Raw genomic sequence first — 20,673 nt, forward strand, 5'->3', positions numbered from 1 at the left:
TAACGATCAGTTTTCTTCTACTTAAAGTCGGCTTAAAGCCCTCAATATAACTGATAACATCTGATATATAAACTTCTCATCACTCCCAGCTCGCTCTGAGAGATACCATCACCTGGAGACAGAGGAAGAGGATACAAATGATGAAGACTTCAATGTGGAACTGCGACAGTTCTCCTCCTGTTCTCACAGGTTCTCTAAGGTGTGTCCTCAACCTCCCCTCTCAAATTTCATGTTAGCATCATTATTAGTGCCAAATATGTTAATAATGTAAATGAGTTGATGCCCTCACTCATACATTCTGATCTTGTTCTCATGGGAGTGAACATATGAGCAGTTGGTATTTCATATGGAAATTTGTGTCTAGCAAACATCATGTCCCCCTCACTCTCCCTTTACCCCTACAGATTTCAGCTTTGCATATATTTTCTGCTAGCAAATCTTTTTTTCTTTAATGTGGAACACAATAAAGTCATACAAGCTGGGAGTTATTGTGGTGCATTGCAGTGCGGTTCCCCTTACACATCAAAACAAAGCATTACAGCATGTCTCAAAAAGCAGCAGGGTCTCAGAGGAAGTGTTGAGCTGCACTGAACCTTTTCATCTGCGGCACCTAAGCTCCATGTTTGTAAGACGTGGTGAAGTCTGCATTAACACAGACAACACCGAGATTCTGGTCTCATCTTAATTGTAAATTTTAAAAGCTATTTTACCATCTATGCCGAATAATTCAAAGTACCAATGTATCTTATTCTGTTTGAACATCTTCATTTCAAACATCTTCATTAAGAGCAGAATCTTACATTTTGACTGCATGTATTAAAATGAGAAACAACACTGTTTTTGTGTGGATGTCAGGTTTACAGCAGCCTGGATTTGTCTCGTGGGCACCTGGAGGAGAAGGGAGAAACCGAGGAGAAGAAGAGTGAGAGCCCCCTGACTGTGGACTCTCTCAGCTGGACGCCAGAGTTTGCTGAAATGTGCGCTTGCCTCCATATTTAAATCAAGATTATAGCTCATTAAGTCTCTGCACATCAACATAAGACAGCATGTAGCGCTCCTGCAGAGTGTAAGAATCTATTCTCTCCTCCTTTCAGGCCCTCGCCATCCCAGTCAACAGACACAGACAGCGTGAATCAAGCTCCTTGCCCCAGTTTGCTACCAAAGTTTGCCATCTCAGCTGAGAGCGAAGGAGACGAGACCTCAGGCCTCGGTGACCCCAGCAAGGCCTCCTTCTCCATCGGAGAGCTTCCACAGGATGAGCCTGATGCTACCACCCCAGGCAGCACCCACAGTGGAGCCACGCTCTCCGGTACAAAATGACAACATTCAAAACTACATACTATAGCACACATGCTTGGTTTTCATGTGAGATCAATAATTGCTCCACGGCTGACAGTAGTTTATTTTTGCTTTTATCATTCTGTAGTGTTGTAGAGCAAACGTAATGTTTAGGAATTACTTGTTTTTAATGAAGGATTAATATAGAAGACAATTAACATTCAGATATTTCTGTTTTGTTTTGACTATTTTTTATTCAAGCTACTTGTCTAATGGACGGTTTGTCAGCTTTTACAGAAAGTTTTACAGGATGTAAAGCATATATATAAAACATAATCAATCACTGCTTAACCTCATTTGTGCAGTATGGTTGTGTGCCTCACCCCGTGCACTTCTTTTTTATTAATTAGGAAGTTTCTCAGAACATCTGGACCAGCTGACACCCAGAGGTGAGGGGGTGGAGAGCCCCGACAGTACAAGTCATGCTTCTGCAGACCTGGGAGCTCAGACCACCTCTCTGCGACCCGAGAGCGCTGTAGAGAAGACTGCAGCTGTTCCGAAAGTTCCCAAGTCTGTGTCGACCGGTGCCCTTTCGCTAATGATTCCTGGGGGTAGGTCGAGGAACACCCACAGGGGTGCATGTGTTGACTAAAAAACATCATCTCACCCTGTTAGTTGAAGGTTGAACTATGTCAGAGCAGCAACGTGTCGAGAATTGCAATAAGAGCAACAGACTTTGAACAAATGATGTGAAAGAGATGAAAGCACACTATAGATGTGTGCAAAATTGGCTCAGCATGGCACCTGCTGTGAGTTCCATTTTACAGAGTGCTGCAAGCAAGAAGTTGAGTAGAAGCCGCTAACAAGGAAAGTAAGGAGTCAGGTCAGGAGCAAGAGGTCTTCACTGCTGGGAGAGAGAAATCCCATTAGTTTCACTCACAGCAGGAGCAGAATGAGGCAGGCTTGTAAGCATTACAGCAGCTCCTCAGTACTGACTCGAGAGCCAGTCAAAGTGTGATTGATTAAATACAAATTGTGCACAGGTGGTGATCTTTTTTTTTTTTTTTTTTTTTTTTATACAGATATCTTAGGAGTGTCTCCGCTGGCCAGCCCCCTATCTCCTTACTCCCTCTCCTCAGATCCTTCCTCAAGAGACTCCTCTCCAAGCCGTGACTCCTCCCTCTGTACCACCAACCCACGGCAGCCTGTTGTCATCCACAGCTCTGGGAAGAAGTTTGGCTTCACATTGAGGGCAATCCGGGTGTATGCATGTGACAGCGACATCTACACAGTCTATCATATGGTCTGGGTAAGGACTATAGTATATATATAGTATATAGCCTGTAGTGGAAGGTAGACATTTATTTGTTATAAGACAAATCAGTAAAGTGGAAGGTTTTTGCCTCTTCAATTCAGTTTGTTTGGGTGGTAAACCCTCAGCAAAACCTGCTGTGAATCAGTCAGTAGTAATAATAAATCTTCTTTTCTCTGTTAACCAGAATGTCGAAGATGGAGGACCTGCACATAAAGCAGGACTGAAAGCTGGAGACCTCATTACTCATGTCAACGGAGAACCAGTTCATGGTCTTGTCCACACCGAAGTGGTGGAGCTCCTGCTGAAGGTAAATGAGAATATGTTGTCATCTTTAAACCACAACAGCCCAGGCTGATAATTAAAGTGTAATTTATTTCATATTAATTTAGTGTAGATTCATGGAATTGTCCGTCTTAACTTAAGACTAACATATCACCAGTTAATGTGTTGTGAGGTAAACCTGCTGAGTGGAAGTTTCCTTTTCAGATGCCAAAGCAAAAAGTCCAGCTGTGTTGTAAGGGACTTGGACTCCAGCTGTTTGTTTAAAAAACAAAGAACAAACTATTCACATTTTCAGTAAATATCAATTATGCACAATTTCAAAACTGATCTCACCATGAGTGCAATCACACATTAAGTAAAAGTACCTCTGTACATATAATAATATGTAATCTTTAAATACAACTAGTAATTTAGGCATAAACATGATCAGAATCAGAAATACTTTATTAAAAATAGTTTTGTTACTGTTCTCCATATCACACCATATAAGCTAAAGGAAAAAATAAAATACAATAATAACAAAATGAATTAAATTCAAATAAACCCACATCTTTCAAATACAAAAAAAGTGGCCTCTAAATTCTCGAGCCAGCTCCAGACTTTTCTCCTTTCTTTCCAGAGTGGTAGCAAGGTGGCCATTTCCACAACCCCCTTTGAAAATACTTCGATAAAAACTGGTCCAGCCAGGAGAAACAGCTACAGGAGCAAGATGGTCAGATGTGCCAAAAAGCCCAAAAAGGAGAAGACGCCAGAAAGGTACAGTTCTTGAGAAAACATTATTTTATCCTTATCATTTGTAGGCGTTTTCTTTCTTTTTTTCTTTCAAAATGTTTAAACATTATAACCATGTTGTTGATGGACAGTAAAGAGGGCTGTAGGTAAAAACTCCCAGTTGATTCTGTAAGCACTCGTGCACTGCAGAAACACACAGTGAAGATGAGAGCTGATACTATTATTTCCAGTGTTTTGATTTTTGGCTTCTGAAAAACCTACAGAATAAGTATTTAGATTATAAAATTAATGGCACTTTCTCATGGCCCCTTTATTTTGTAATATAGCTACATGTTCAATAAAGGCATTATAAAAAAGGAAATGTAATCTTTCCCACTTTGCTTTTTTCCAGGAGACGCTCCCTCTTCAGGCGGTTTGCCATGCAGCCTTCTCCTCTCCTGCATACGAGCCGCAGTTTCTCCTCTCTCAACCACTCTCTGTCTTCTGGTGAGAGTCTCCCTGGCTCCCCTACCCACAGTCTCTCCCCTCGTTCCCCTACCGCCGCCGTCCGCCCCACACCAGATATAGCCCAGTCAGGTGCAGATTTTACCTTGAGCTTGTTATTTGTATGTTTTGCTCTTTGTTTTTGTTTCATATATTATGTTTAAGATTCACTGTTTTTTGTACTTATGAATTCCAGGTGGCAACTCATCCCAGAGTAGCTCCCCCAGCTCCAGTGCTCCGAACTCTCCTGCAGGCTCAGGACACATTCGTCCGAGTACTCTTCACGGACTGGGCCCCAAGCTACCAGGTCAAAGGCTTCGCCAGGGGCGCCGCAAGTCTGCTGGTAGCATTCCCCTTTCTCCTTTGGCTCGCACACCTTCACCTACCCCCCAGCCAACATCTCCTCAGCGCTCACCCTCTCCTCTTCTTAGTGGACATTCTGTTGCCATTTCCAAAACCACGCAAGGCTTCCCAGCCAAGATACACTCACCACCCACCATTGTACGCCATATTGTGCGCCCCAAAAGTGCTGAGCCACCTCGCTCACCTCTTCTAAAACGAGTCCAGTCTGAGGAGAAGCTTTCCCCCTCTTACACAGGAGATAAAAAGCACCTGTGTCCCAGAAAACACAGCCTGGAAGTAACCCAAGAGGAGGTGCAGGATGAGGAGCTGAGGACCGGGGAGCGGGATTACCCCATCCTGCAGAGTGTGGAGGAAACAGCTTGTGAAGCACTGGCAATCACCCGTGTACGACCTGTGGAGCAGGGCTGCTTAAAGAGACCCATCAGTCGTAAGATGGGTCGGCAGGAATCTGTTGAAGAGCTTGACAAAGAAAAACTGAAGTCCAAACTGGTTGTGAAACGACAGGACTGGTCAGAGAGGAGGGAGTCTCTACAGAAGCAAGATGCCCTGTGGGAATCTGACTCGTCCGCCTTGGGTGGTGAGGACAGGGATGAAAGTTTTCTGGTCCGAGGCCAAAACAAAATCCAGAGCAGCCCAGAGTCTGGACCACTCGAGACAAAAGCTGCTAGTACGACCCTTAAAGATGTGCTGTATAAAAAGCTCAACACACGAGTGTCTGAGGGCGTCACTGAACCATCTGGTGGCAGCAGTGAATGTGAAGGAGGACTCAGATCTGCTCTCTGCTCTGTTCACCCAGAGAGGCAGCATGCCAGACAGGGTAAGGACAATCTAAAGCCAGAGAGATTGGACTTTAAAGCTCCAAACATTGAGTTCACCAGGAAGAGGCTGTCATTTGAAGAACGGGAAGACTGCATGTGTCGACTGTCTTCTGGCATCCATGAGAACCTCCACTTTGGCTCCACCAGGTCTAAGAGCCTGCAGCTGGACACATCCATATCTCATGACCACATGAAAGCAGGACTGGGAAGTGTTCATTCCAGCCCTGAAGGTTTGCCTCCCAAACTTTTCTCCAGTAGAGGAGAGAGCGCTGTAGAAAAACTGCAGCTCATCTCCTCTGCAGACTCTCCACTTAGAAAGACGTCATCTGAATACAAACTTGAAGGACGCCATGTCTCCTCTCTCAAACCTCTAGAGGGCACCCTGGATATTGGCCTACTCTCAGGGCCCAGAGTCTCCAAAACAGAAACTTGTTTATCCAAGATGGCAGAGAATACAAGTGACGCTGTTTCTATAAGTCCTCCAGTTTGGCTCCAGAGCCCGACAGAGAAACACATAACCATCCCACAAATTAAAATTGCAGACAAGCTGAAGAGCCCCCTGACCTGCTGCCCAAGCCCTGAAACTCTAAATAGCATTGGTATTTCCAAAGATCAGTCATATAATGCAGCCAACGATGTGAAAGTCAATACAAGTGTTGAGAAAATACATAACAGACACAGTGAATCATTAAGGCTCCCGGCCAGCAAAGTGGAGGCTTCAGCTTCTACTGTTAAACAAGAGAGCAGAGCTGGTATGAAGGCCAGTTCATCACTGGCTCATGAACACAGAGGCCCTCGACACAGCTCCCACTTCTCCTCTTGTGGAAAAACACCGTCTATACGGGAAGTCAGCAATGAGGACCAGGAGGATGAAGTGAATCAGCAGGAAGTTACAACTCACACTACATCACAAAATACTGACAGGTCCAAGACAGTAGTCTCTTTCACTTCAGCAAAGCTTGAGGTGGAAAAAAGTTCCTCTACACCTCCACATGTGACAACTGTGGCTGCATCTGCCAGTGATCCAGTATCTGTGTCACTGACGCAGAAAACAGACTCCGGTTTAGATACAGGTCAACCTCAGAGCTGTGAGAAAAAAGCAGCTACCGCACAGAACTCAAGCATGAACTCTTTTTCAAAGGTGAATGTACAGAACAGCTCTGCACCTGTACACTCTCCAGAGAATGTGGTTACAAAACAGCAACTACTAAACATCTCTGCAAATACAAAACCACAGGTTTCTGTCACAACAACGTCATGTGCTTCTGTACACGACAATAAATCCTGCACTTTAAAATCAGACAGTCAGGTCTGTGCTGAAACATCACAGCCTAACAGGTCTGCTTTGAAAATGACCCGTGACACAGGCAGTACATGTGCCACAGTGGAGACTAGCCTAAAAGTGGAGCAGAAGGAAGACGTTTCTGCAGTAAATCTGGCCACCTCATTAAGCAGCGTTACAGAAGTCACACTGAACACAAAAACTAACAGTGTGTCTGCAATAGAGAGTAGTAGTCTGTCAGTGCAAAAGAAAGAAAACCCCATATCACCAAAAACCAAGAATAAAAGCGTAAAAGATGTAAAAGATTCAGAGCAGCTTTCAAAAAACCATGTTGGTGATGAAGCACAGCACAAGAAACCATCTGATTCAGAATATTGCACCTCTAAGAAAGACGAAACTGGGCTCAAGGTACAAGGAAACACTGTGGTCCCTTCAGAGAAACTGAAACCTTCAGCTACAGCAACTGCAAATGAAAATGCTTCGAGTCCCAAAGGTAAGCAAAGGCCTGTCCCACAACCGGTACCACACAACGCTGTGAAGGCAGAGGGCGAGACAAAAACACTTGAAGTCAAATCTCATGGTTCAGCTCCTCCTGTCCCAGTAGTGAAGGGCAGTGCAAGTTCAAAACAGAGAGATCTGCTGACAGAATGTGCACCCTCAGCTTCAAACATTCAAGGAACCCATGACACTAAAGACACTTCGCTTGAGGAGTCAGTGCAGCTGACACAGTGTGTCAGTCTTGCTGTCACGAAGCAGAGAGAAACCCAGCCCAAAAGCTCTGTAGCAACCATAACTGACTCCAAGCCCAAATCTCTCCCTCCTAAAACTGTCCCTTCATCATCAGCTCTAAAGACTTCTGTAGCCCCAACCCAAGCTATCAGACAAAGTGTTGATGCCAAACATAAAGACACGTCACCCCAGAATCAAGCTCCAGTTATTAAAGACCTTCAAGATTCAAAACCAAAAGACGTTGCTTCATCTCTTACTACACCTACTCCACTTCAGCTGCAGCAGCTCAGGAAGGAGCCTCTGCTGCTGTCAGATGTTTCCTCTCAGCCTGATCCACCAGCAGTGCTGCCAAAACCTGCAGTGAAGAAAGAAACACATTTATTGGGCAGTGGAGCCGTCTCAGGCAAGGTCACCTGTGCACCCCAGGAAACTGTAGTCAAGGTATCCAAGGATGCCCCCAAGTCTGAAATGATCAAACCGGACACTCGCAAGGGCACAGAACCCAAGACGACCACCCCCGACAAGCAGGCATCGTCCAGCCGGAAAGAGCAGGCTGAGAGGAAGAAAAAAGAAACAGTCCAAGAGACCACGCCTGCACAGAAAACCACAAAAAAAGATGCACCCAAAACCTCTTCTCCCTCATCACTGAAAGACACTTCGGGCAAAGAAAGGTGCAAGCAGCAGAAGGAGTCGCCGTGTAGTTCTAGTAACAAAAAGTAAAGAGGAGAGTGAAACAGCAGCTGATATTGTCGCTTCAGAGGATCCAGATGTAATAAAACGTTAGAAACAGTTTGTGCAAGCATCATCATGCCTTCTTTTTTGTTTAGGGACCGGGCAAGCTGTTACATGCTGATAGAGAGGTAGGTGTGTGTGTGTGTGTGTGTGTGTGTGTGTGTGTGTGTGTGTGTGTGTGTGTGTGTGTGTGTGTGTGTGTGTGTGTGCGTGCATGAGTGTGAGCTTAAAAAGAACACATGACAACACATGTACATGTTTCTAGATCTGAATGTAGATCATTGCTGATAATTTCTGGTATTCTGAAGTTAATAGGTTTTTGTTTTTGCTTTGTGCAATCAGTATGTCAGGGGCAAAACATAGGACCCTTACAAAGGTACTGTACTGTAGAGTCAGTGCCATAAATGGTATTGAATTGCACTCTTCTAGACTCGGAGGACCTGATGTCGAAGTCTTTTAATGCAGTAGACCACAGTTAGGCTCAGCAATCAAATGAATTGTTTTCGTTAATTACAGAATGTTTTTATGTTGGGTCTTGCAGTGGTACACAGAGAGAATGCACCTAAATCTTTGAAAAGTTCAAAATCATCATCTTACGGTTCTAAAAATCATGAATCAGAGAAGGGGCCTTAGAATTATGGGAAATAAAACTTGCTGTTCTCAGCAAGATGTGGTGTTTATTCACATTCCTCTGACATCTGTATATATGGTTTTGATTTTTATGCAATATGGTGTAAATATGACAACACTGTAAAACTGGGATACATGGGCTTACATGATTGTCATTTGTACTATATGTATAGATTTTGCAGTGTCATTTGTTTGTATGATCAATATTAGAATATCATGTTCTGCTTGAAATCTCTGTGGTCTAACGTAAGCTACTGTGATGTTCCTCATCGAAGGCATCCTCTTCTTTGTGACCTTCAACATGTTTTCACATGTTCCAAAGTTAACTTGAAAAGAGAGAGGGAAAGGCATGAAGGGGTAACTGGGCTATTTCTGAAAATGTAGCATTATATAACAAAAAATGTGAGGGCTGTCAGCATTTCCCAGGAATGTCTCTATTGGTGATCATGTATTTGCTGGCTGATTAGTTTGTATCGCGATGACTGTGTTTGCTTAATGAGATGAACCAGCATTTGTGCATATGATTGCCAAATAATTACTGCAATAGACTTTTACAGGCTTTGGGCATCAACTGTAGTAATGTCCCTGTCTGCACAGAGTTGTACAAGCGGTGACTAAGATGAGGTCCGTAAAGACTCCCATTCAAGAGTGCTTCACTGTCGGGGTTGTGAAGGATTTTGATGTCAGGCTTCTCAGTGTTGCTCAACCCATGTGTTAGTGTTTCAGTCTCATGGGGTCCTCCATAACGAGCAGCAGATGGCTTTAAGCTTCACCTCACCGAAGGTTTTATATATGGGGAATCTTGATTTGCATAGCGTAGCTCATGTACACATCATACGTTTGATGTTAATGTGCAAATACATGGTACTATATGGGCTGTCATATATCAGCATTCACCTTCTGTTGTTTACACCTACACACACACACACACACACACACATGCACACACACGTCTATACTGTAGAAGCCTTTAATTTGCAAACCCTAACTGAGAACCAGACAGTAGCCTAGGACACTAAGTATGTAATGCAGTATTTGCTCTGTTGTACTGGCTATATAAAACCAATGTTGTCTACTACATATACTCAAGTCAAACAGAAAATTCTTTGTTTAACATGACACAAAATATAGTTCATCTAAATGGCATAGTGTACCCAAGAATGACATGAAATCCATGGGATTAATTGCAAAGGTTTTAATGTTAAAAGAGTAGATATTGTAAATGTATTGTTAAATGTATGTTGAGAGAAAAATGCACCTTAATGTTTATCAATGTTCAGTTCAAAGGGTGAGTAGAAAAAGAAAATAGGAACTGAAACAGGTTCATAAATTCCCCCGTCCTGACTTCAGATTCAATCAATCACCAAATTTTATTTGAAGACTAAACATATTTTTGCCCACACGATGTTTTTTTTGTTTTTTGTTTTGCGACTGACATTTAAATCCTTAAAGCACATTCAGCGTTTGTTTACAGAGCATCATGGATGTATATTTTGTATATTGTTGATTTGCCAAATATATGTTCTGTGTCACGGATGTTGTTTATAGTAGTGTGTGACTTCCCACCAGGATGTTTAATAAGAACATTTTGTTTGTGCAGTAATTGTCTATTCATATGTCAGGTTCTTCTTTGTCTGCTGGTCTTTTCAGTTTCCTTCTTTTCTTCCTCCATGCAAAACTAGTATTAGATGAACTTGCTTACAATGATTTGTCTTTTAGAATATGTGCAATAAAAGTGTTTTGAGTTTTGTATTTTGCCCAAGGAAAGCTCTATGGATGTCATAGATGTTGTATATTAAAACAGATATTTATACTTCTAATGTTGCGTAACACTGAAAATAAAATGGAATTATAACTTATTTTCTTTACTAAGTTATTTATGCCGGCAGGTCAATAAAGTTGTGGAGAGAACAATGTATTTAATTATATGGTCTCCAGATTATCCCAACATGAGTTTGGGATAATCTGCTGAATTCAGGGCAGGTCTGAGTCCTTTCTGCTGGTTTTGGTTCTAAAGCTTCTGTTCATTTATTCAGAAACACAAAGATAAGTACCCTGTGTATCAAACCATGGTGTACAGTGCAACACCAGCGGGGGTCAGTATCTTCCCATTTGTGTGCTTGGGCTGATACCACTTGAATAGATTATGCAACATCTATTCAGCAGAGATACAGCGAATTAATTTTGTGTCCGAACATCCTTTAAAGATGAATCTGATAAACCTACATATTTGAGCTGCTACCTTTTTACAGATTACTAGTAACTGTCTCCAAAGAGTGTGAAAGTAAAAAGGTTCACTTATTTGCATTCATCCTGTGTTTAAAAATATAATTCTTAAATCCCGCCATGTTTAGAGTTTGTATTCCCGTGTTAATGCATTTGTGGTTACACATACAGGTGTTTTCTGATAAAACAGGAATATTCTCACCATCTTTGGTTTGGTCGGATGATGGTGGCTCAGAATTTATGGAGCACATTTGACCATTTTTCTTGACACAGAAAATAAGTCCCAGTTGGTCTCCATTAACTGCCGTTTTATACACGATTAGATTAGTTAATAGAACAGATGGATTTGTTCCTGCTCAGACTCATTACTAAGCAAAAATATTAAACCGAGGCATGGATGGGAAAAATCCTCTTAGAGTTTGGGAAAGGGGTGTGACTGCTGGGAGAGGGAATGATGCAGGAGCCAGGAGCTCAGGCAGAAAGTACATTGTGGTAAATGATTTATTATTATTCATTTTCTGTGTCCTGTAACTTTGACTTGTTTTCTAACAGGGAACAAATTCTACCCTGCGAGAAATGTGTGTCTCACGTTTCATTACAGCTGCAGGCTTCTGTCTTCAGATCGCTCAGCCTCAATTTCCCAGCATTCCTGGTATGTCACCTCACAGTCCAACATGCTGTCTTGACAGGTGTGTATAAAGTTCAGCACATTAAAACATTTTATGATGATTCGCTTTATACTTGCACTCTGTCAGAGGAAAAGAGCACCACTTTCCCATATGTCTTTAATCCATCAAACTGTTAAAATGAGCTAAAGCAAAGTCCTCTCTGTAGAAACCATCCCCCATTCCTTTGCCTTTGTTGTCACCTTTCATCACTGTTAGCCTGAAAGCACTGCTGCAGATCATGATCCCATGTGGAGGTTTTGGTAATTGGCATGTCCATCACTCTAACACCAGCTCCACTCACCCAGTTATTAAAACCAATAGCATGTTATTCAATATTTTGCAGGCATAATAAAATGTCTTTATTGTCCATCCTCCAGCTTCCAAGTGGAGACTGGCGGCTTTGTAATCCATTTTTAGAAAGACTGATCAATACTAATGATGTAACCAACCAAATATATTGTTATCAATAAGGGGTGTGAGTTAAAAGGAAGGAAAGTGCATGTGTGTGTAGACACAGACACATATGGATGTTGAGGGAAACAAGACAGGAAGCCTATAAACCTGCTAGCCTGCCAGAGCTAGATGCTAATGTCTGCATGCAGGTGTTTTGCAGGTATAATTGTTTTCATGTTCATCATCTTAGTTTAGTACTTTATTAAGCATGCTAACAAAATCCAACATGCAACTGAGTATCATGGAAATGTTTGTTTTGCAGGTATTTGGTGATAAAACTGTGCTGAAATTATAAAAGTGACAATGGAGGCACTGGACGACTAAGCAGGTAAGCAGTCACTGAAGGGATTACACTTACCCTCTCTGGGAAGCGTGAATGTACCAAATTCCATAGCAATCCATGAAAGGCACTAATACGTGTCTACACAGTCTTTCTGCTGTGTTTTTCAGTCATCTCTATTAAGTGTAGATGTAAAGAGCTTTTACTGCATACTCTAAGTTACAGATTTAAAGTGCTGGTGACATTAAAGCTCAGGGAACCACCAGTCATTAGATTTAACCTCTGGGTACCATGAATGTCTATACCAACGTTTATGGAAACCTGTTTTTAAATATTACCAAGTTGTATCATTCAAACCAAATATGCTCATGTTAAACTAATGCACATGTAAAGATCGGTGAGTTACCAAAGACATTAAGAATGATCCTCTCAGTGCTCTGACTTTCTGCACCAAATATGATAGCAGGTCATCAAAAAAATAACAAATACTTGTGTAATATGTAAGCAAGACGTTCTGTAACAATCACATAGAACAGATTTTTGTTTTTTTTTGTTGCATGTGTCTTCATTTAGAGATGCTGAACGACGGTGGTGGGAAGGTTACTCCTTTCTGTAGCCACATGCAATCGGAGACCCAGATAGATAAAGCCACTCCAGCCTGTATTAGCTTTTGCTGCTGGAATTTGTTCAAGTACATTCTGTGACTTGGTGAGAAGCCAAAACTCCAGTCCAGCTCTCATATCTCATGTTGCAACTAATGGCATCTGGCTCAGCTTTAGTCCTCAGTCACTGGTCCGTTGTGAGCACAGGGGAGGAGCGAGATTATTGTGTACAAGAGGGTTCAACCTCATGTCAGAAGTACGGAAAACTATTGCTTCTATGTTAGAAAATACTGCATCACTTATGGTTTCTGCTTTTACACACTCTATTATGTTTCCAGACAATTGTACAATATGCCCACATTATTCTTACATGAATTCCACTTTACTGGCTACTATAAAATATGTGATATTGTAGATAAAGTCTGAGCATTAGGTAGAAAAAACGTGGGCAGCAGCAGCGAGAACATCCCTCATGATTATTCAACAGTTGTTGTCATGTATGCCCTGTGGCCAGTCTGTCAGTCAGGTGACATGTTTCAGTGTGTTGATAAAGTCCTCTCTGCAGTGAGTCAGATGAATGATGCAATATAGGCGTGTGTGTGTGTGTGTGTGTGTGTGTGTGTGTGTGTGTGTGTGTGTGTGTGTGTGTGTGTGTGTGTGTGTGCGTGTGCGTGCGTGTGCGCGTGTGCGTGTGTGTCTGTGTGTGTGGGTGGGTGAGTACTAAAGTACACAATATGGAGGTTGTGAACAGTCTGTATGGAAATGCTTGAGCTGTGATGAAATGGAAAGTTTAAAAATCGATTGTGGGACTTGAAAAAGCACAAATGAGCAGAGTCTTTGGCGAAATACACGGAGCACATTGATTAAAGCTTCTTCAAACCCAGTATAGTTACAGCGGAATAGGAGGATGATGCATCAGGTGGTTTCTGTGTAAGGCTGCTAAATGTTAGGTGTACAACGAAAGTATGAGCTCACACACAGAGAACTGCTTGTTAAACTTGATGAACTTAAATGTGATCTAGTGTTTGTACTGTTTTACATGCTTATGAGTTCAGACGTTCTCAGTGTCAAAAGCACACACTGTCTTTTTTTTTTATATGCCTGTTTTTCCTACTATGCAACTTGACTGCAGACAAACATGAATATTAACAACACGGGATATAAATATTCAAAAACTGTGCTTTGCAAATGTTTTTTCAACTTGTTTGTCAGACATCAGGGATGCACACAGTCCATTTTGTGAGGAACAGTGCATGTACTGTAAATAGAGTATGTAACTAATATTTTCCTGTGTACAGACACAAAGCAGTGTTCACTTGGAGTCGTGTTTGCGTTCACTTTATAAATGTAAGTGGGAATATTCAGCCTCCTTGCAGCTCCTGAGGGAAATATTTGGGTCATTAGCTGCTAAATGCTGCTCTAAGTTCACGAGTTGGTCACTAACTTTACTGCCATTGTGTGCTGGGTGGGTAGCAGCTGTTTATGCTGCATCTGGAAATGAGGTTATTGAGAACACGATCACAAAAACAATGTGACTTAGTCACCCCGAATGTTCCATTTTGTTGATATTGAAATATTAAGAGCAGCTTTAAAATAATTTAGCACTGAAATACCCAATAAAAGAATCACGTAGTCAGCATGTGACTCTCAGACGTTCCCATTCATCTCTTCTGTTACTCATTCATGATAAAATGTGAACTTTGCCTTTTGTTCAGTACAGTGTGAGAATGTCAGTGGCTATCAGTTTGAAATATGCCCGCTCTGTTTTATACATTTCTTTATTATTGTGATGTATTGAAATCAAAGAGAAATATCAGCCATAGCAGCATTTTAAAATCTGCTGTTCACCTTATTTCCACCTCTTTCTGTTGCCTTTTGTTTTCAGGCCTGTCTCTAATCAAACTTCACCTGACCCTCCTCAGCGACGCTTGACTTTAGCTTTATAAGAGCACGGACCAGGAAGTAGTTATAAATAATAATAATATTTGTAATGAAAATGTTTTTCTAAACATGTGCATAACTGGATATGCAAAACCAATCCTGCTTGTCATTATTCTGTCCTTCAGTAGTCATTTTTGGGAGTACCTGTGGAGGAGGAGGAGCATAGAGGGTCAAACGGTGGCCAAGGCTGAGAGACAGTGGTTAAAGAGTAAATCACAGAGGATGAAGAGGAGAAGGCTGGGGGAGGGGAAGATCCTTTTGGCAGACACAGGGCAGGGGTCTGGGCTCAGGAGAGTGACATGACCTCTGTGTGGTCCCACACCGAGCACATTAATGAGCGTCTGAGAGGGATTTAAGGTCCAGGGCTTAGCACAGATCAGGCGCTGATTCTCTGCCTGAGGAAAAATGGGCTGAGAGTCTGAGCCACTGTTACGGAGGAAGTGCTACTTGCTGGGAGAGATGCATTAAGGTTACCTCTGTTAAAAGCAGCACCTGAAACAGTGGGAGACGTACTGTCTATTATTTAACACACTGGAGAGGTTCAAGCGAGGTGACGTTGTCTATTCACTTTCTCCCATGTGAGAATTCAAGTGATTCTTTCAAGCACGACGTTACTGCTGCCCCTGTTTAGAGTTAAGCAAAAATTTCCTGTAATTCTACTAATTAGGTCTTAACAAGGATCAACGAGTAAATTAGTTATGAGAACTAGTGAGAACCTGAAGTAATCCCTGTCATTAAATTTTAGGTTGCCAAGTTTGTATGTTGAAATGTTTTGACCTGCCACATGATGCTGCAACCGTCTGGATCAAATAGCAACTAAAACTAGACTTTGAACTGTACAATGAGCTGTTCACCTTCACTAAAAAGCTTCATTTAAAAGCTGCTCTGTATGATTCCTGCATTTCAGTTAGACTGGAGAGGAAAACAATTATTGAGGTCAAGATAAATAAGAGCTGACTGCAGTGAGAGCAACTTTTCAATAAAAAATGTAGTATATTAAAAATAGATTTGCAATCGGGAAACGCTCATAAATAAAACAAACCCAAAATGCATTTCTACAGAACCTGCTGTGCGAAGTGAAAAACCCTAAATGGAAGTTATGTAAACATATTCTCTGCACACAGGACCCAAACTGCCACAGCTGGCTGAACTTGCGTAAGAGGCCCTGGCTCAGACTCTGCGTATGCCATCCGGGTTTGTAGATCACTGGAAATCTGCTTTGGTTCAGTCCTGTGTCACACGCACTGACTGCATGGCACTGCAACGGATGGATTAACATAAGTGCAGGATTGAGGTTGTCCCAGATAACTGGAGAATCATGAGACTTTTTGCCCCAGTTAACTCCCGAAAGTGTTCATGAAACTTTCAGGGTTGTCCAAAGGTTATGTACTGGGTTGTAATATGATCCATGTTAAGTAAAAGATTTGCTGCTAAAACTTGGATGATGTTGGACCGTGAGTGGAAATTTGTGCACACAACCGATGTCATAAAGTATCCACAAATTATCGGAGGGGTCTGTAATGATATTTTTAAAGCCAGAAAAGACTTTTTATTTAATTTGCTGTGATTACAGGAAACATAAAATGATGCACGTCTCCCACAGCAGATGTTACGTTTTAGTAGACTTTCTTGTGGCAAGTTATACTGGACCTGGACTCAGCACGTGGCCACTGTTTTTGCTGGATGTGTAAATAAGCAGTTTTGCAAACAGGTTCACTGTATGAACTGAAAAGGGGATAATATGTCTCTGCTATGTTCTGTTACATTTGTTGCTTCTGCTCAAAATCAGTTGTTGCAGATTTGAGGACACATTCAATGTGTGTTGGTGAGAAAAGTAAAAGACTGTTGGTTTCTTCAAGGAGGAAGTTAGAAACCATCTTTTAAATTCCCTACATAAAAACTGTTTTCCATATGAATAGGAGAATTCACTGTGATGGGGAAATTAGAGCTAATTTACCAGAAGCACTTACCTTGGCATGAATATGAGGGAAGGTCATGCACTAACGAGTACAGCCAGGTACTGATTAGTGGTGGGTAATGCACTTACTTCAGTAAGTGGAGTAAAGTGCTCCACTGTGTAATTGGAAGAGACTTGTGGATTTGCCTGACTTGGTCTGCCAGCACGGCACAGTCTTAGCAGGCACAGGAACATGTAGCTTACAGCTGCTCTGTCACGTCTCAGGCTCTCCACATGCAACCGGTGGGCGAAGAAAATCTCACACCCTGTGCTTTTATAAAACATTATTATGTATTGCATTACGGGATTGTTACATTAGGGTATACATGCCGTTTTATTCTCGTATCTGGTTAAGTTAGCAACAAATGCTTCGTATTCTGGTGGGCTGTTAAAATCAAGATGTGTATAGTGATTACAGAGGTCTGGTACATTTAGTGGAGTAAAAAGTATGATATATTTCTCTGAAATGTCACAGAGTGACAGAAAATAGGAAAAGCACAGTAGAGTACACATAAAGTAAAAACTGTACTCAACTATACTACTATAGCATGGACTGTTCATCTGTTCATTCAATTTGCATGATAAGGCAAATTCAAATTGGAAAATTGACCATTTACATAATGCAATCCATTGATAATACCATTGTAGAGCTTGTATGACATATGGTACGTTTGTACAATACATCCCTTTTTTTTTTAATTGAACATGAATTTGGCTGTGGCTCTGTATCAGAATTGAGCAAGACCCATTTGGGTCCAAACTGAAGTAATTCCTTTAAGCGAATGTAGACAAATCTGCTGTTGGCAGATTTCTCACTCTGTGGAGACCAGTGGTGACAGACTGTTCAAGCTGCAGATGTTCACAGATTATAGGCTTGTGCAATAATCAGCTTGGTGCCGACATGTTCGTTCTCTCGTTACAAGTGGGCCTGTGTGACAGACAGAGATACAAAGATCTTTGTCCTTATTTTTTTGAAAACTGCACACATGCAATGTTGTTTTTAAGACTAATGTGGAAAAGTCAGCAAGTTGGAGGAAGAGGTGCTCAAAATGTATATAGCAGTGCAGGCCTATTAATATACTGCAGACTGTTCACAAAAGTCCCACAATCCGCTGAAAAAGGAGAAGGCTTCCCCACTAAAGGCCACCTTGTGCCATATGTTGGAGCCTGTTGCTTAGTGGGGGTCAGTAGTTCAATAGTTCAGCTGAGAAAAGCCTGAAACCCCTGCTGGGCCATGAGGTGTGGGTTCAAGTCTTGCAAAGGCAGGTAGAGACAGGTGCCAATCCAATGCAACACAAACTACAATAACACATTTTGGATTGTGTCAGCAGAAACTGAGCTCTACTCCTGAAGTGTTTATTGCAGGTTGAATGATGCTAAGGAATTCCTGTTTTTACATCCACCCCTAGAAGCAAGGTTAAAAGGTTACTATCCCTTTTAAAAGTATTATTTTTAAGCAATTGAGTAAGCATCGTGAAATTAGCATGTGATACCTGAATGCAATCATATATTTGGAGGTTGAACTAGAACAGTACATCACTATAAAATGCTATATCAAAATAATTAATGCAAGGTCGCCTTCCTGAGCTACTATTGTTGTGCAGACACAGAAAGAGCCAAAGTCAGAGGTCAAACATGCCTATTTTAGTCATTTTAAGACTAAGGTTCTGTAGCATCTGGACACTGCAACACCCTAAAGATACATAGTCTGAAAACAACGATGCAATATTGCAGACTCATTTAGAAAGAGTTAACTGTTATATAGTATATATGTATTTTACCAGCTGAGTTCACATTAATGCATTTACAGAAAAAGCTCATCAAAACTGTGAAGTAACAACACTAACTCTGTAATAACATGGTCTATTTCGGACTCTCCCTCAGATTGCAGGAAACGGTTCTCTTTAATGGATGACTCATGCTAGTTGTTGACAAGAACATGGTCTAATGTTCCCAGAGGAGCTGTCCTGAAATACCTCCCACTTGTTTTATCTATTTCAGGGATCAATCAAGGACCAGGTGATCAGATGTGGTTAATACCAAATTTACCTTCCAGTGCACATTTCCTCTTTGTTGTTTTAAATTTGGAGATATTTGGCAAAGTATTGGCCTTAAGTCATCTGAAAAGCATCAAAGTAAAAAGGTGTGTGTGTGCGTGTGTGCGTGTGTGTGTGCGTGTGTGTGTGCGTGTGTGTGTGTGTGTGTGTGTGTGTATATGCATATGCCTATAAAGGATGAATGCCATTTTCCAAAGATGATTGCATGAAGTCAAAATTAACTTACTATACTGATTTGCAGTGGTTTTGTTTTACCATTTCATAGTGCCAAATGCAAGCATGGTATAGAAATAGGTTATCTGCTGGTCTATAGCAAACTGTTTTTGTACTACACATAATGTTGTATGTCTTCCTTAAGACACAAACAAAGGATTTTCACATGTCTTGGCCTGCAGCAATTTTTCTGAACTTTCCTGAGGAGATGTGAGATTGGTGTTGTGATCGGACACTGAATGAGCTTTGTATTCTCTTTATCACTTCCTAGATAAAATGCCTCAGAGTGATATTCAGAAATGTCACTCATGCCCTGGCAGAGGGCTGCTCTGCTGAATTCATAGTGTTTGTTGTACAATGCTCAATCCGGTTTTATGGGTCTATTCCAGCTGCACACACATTCTGGGCCTCCAGTCATGTAGACCTGTCCTGGCCTGCACAGTGAAGTCAGCCCCGCGAGTGAACTGTCTACTTTCAGATATTAGATCCTTTTCTTTTACTTCATAGAAAATTTTAGAGATTTTATTATTAGAACTGACAATTTTGTCAATTTAGTCCAGAGAGCAAAGTGTTTTTGCAGGTCAAAAGAAAATATTTTAGCAATCCCTACTTTATTTTGTCCATGTTGTATATTCCTGTTTGGTAGTACCACACTATTACAAGCACATAAAACAAGCTTTTTGTAAATATGTTTTCTGAAGTTCCATATTTTAGCACATATAAGTAGGAATTTACACCAGAAAAGATGTTGTATACCACATAAGAACAACATTCACAATATATTTCTCAGCTGGGAGACCTTTGTTCATCAGACCCTTCTTTGCTCCTTTATGTCAACTGTCATAAAGGTAAAGTGCCAAAAAAGAAATAAACTGATTGATTGACTACTCCTATCAACACGAGTCAGTTGGATCAATTTTAGGTCGTCATGACCGCTGGAAGTCATTGTTCCAGCACATACTCCTCCATAAAACCCAAAACTGTTTTCATATTTTGGTTTCCGTGAGGAGTAACTTGTTAATTTGTGAGTTTTGAAAGTGCTGAGAGGCTAGCTGGCTCTTTTTCCACTCTGTCTGCTAAGTTAAGCCAACTGGCTTCTGACTTGCTTGTTATGAACTTCAGTTTCAAATCTGCTCCTGTTCAAATCAAGTCCTTTTGAAATTGCAAACCACGGAAACGAAGAGCTAATAATTCAAATATTTATACCATTTCTAACATGAACTGCTGTTGGAAATGACCCACAACTTAGTCTCGACAACTGCTATTCAACGTAGCTCGTGTTTGTCTCATGTGATGGACACCCTGGGGCCTCTCTGTTCCCATCTTTTTTTACGATGCCAGATGGTTGGCCTTATACACAATGCAGTGCCCTCTCCGTCATGTCCTGCACACTGATACCTAAGTGTGTGATGGGAACTAGATGTGTAGTCCAGATGAGCTCATTGCTCAGACTGTTGCTTTAACTGCTCTCTGGAGCCCGGACCATCTCTTTCACTGCTGCACTGAAAGCCTCGCTTCTCTTTTCACTTGTTCCTTCTGCCATTTTCTGGAGATGTTTTGATTCTCTTGCCATCTGCTGTCACATCGAATGTGTATTAGCAGAGACGTTGAGTGCCCTTTAACCTTCTTGTG

The 20,673-nt window shown here is 41.5% G+C and overlaps 1 protein-coding gene across 8 annotated transcripts in view; it reads left to right on the forward strand.

Annotated features, from left to right (window-relative positions):
- Positions 1 to 10,503, forward strand: part of mast4 (microtubule associated serine/threonine kinase family member 4) — a 70,712-nt gene extending 60,209 nt beyond the window's left edge. For 5 of the 8 annotated variants that reach the window (XM_026296845.1, XM_026296848.1, XM_026296850.1 and 2 more), the window contains 9 exons: positions 90 to 199; positions 856 to 977; positions 1,095 to 1,309; positions 1,689 to 1,889; positions 2,361 to 2,587; positions 2,778 to 2,900; positions 3,495 to 3,631; positions 3,999 to 4,183; positions 4,287 to 8,002. In XM_026296845.1, the coding sequence (XP_026152630.1) occupies positions 90 to 199; positions 856 to 977; positions 1,095 to 1,309; positions 1,689 to 1,889; positions 2,361 to 2,587; positions 2,778 to 2,900; positions 3,495 to 3,631; positions 3,999 to 4,183; positions 4,287 to 8,002 (5,036 nt within the window). Of the gene's footprint in view, positions 1 to 89; positions 200 to 855; positions 978 to 1,094; positions 1,310 to 1,688; positions 1,890 to 2,360; positions 2,588 to 2,777; positions 2,901 to 3,494; positions 3,632 to 3,998; positions 4,184 to 4,286 lie in introns of all 8 variants that reach the window. The other 3 variants (XM_026296843.1, XM_026296844.1, XM_026296846.1) reach the window with 2 other exon arrangements.
- Positions 10,504 to 20,673: the final 10,170 nt, after the last annotated feature.

The sequence above is a fragment of the Mastacembelus armatus genome, chromosome 12, assembly GCF_900324485.2.
Source record: "Mastacembelus armatus chromosome 12, fMasArm1.2, whole genome shotgun sequence".
NCBI classification, from domain to species: Eukaryota; Metazoa; Chordata; class Actinopteri; order Synbranchiformes; family Mastacembelidae; genus Mastacembelus; species Mastacembelus armatus.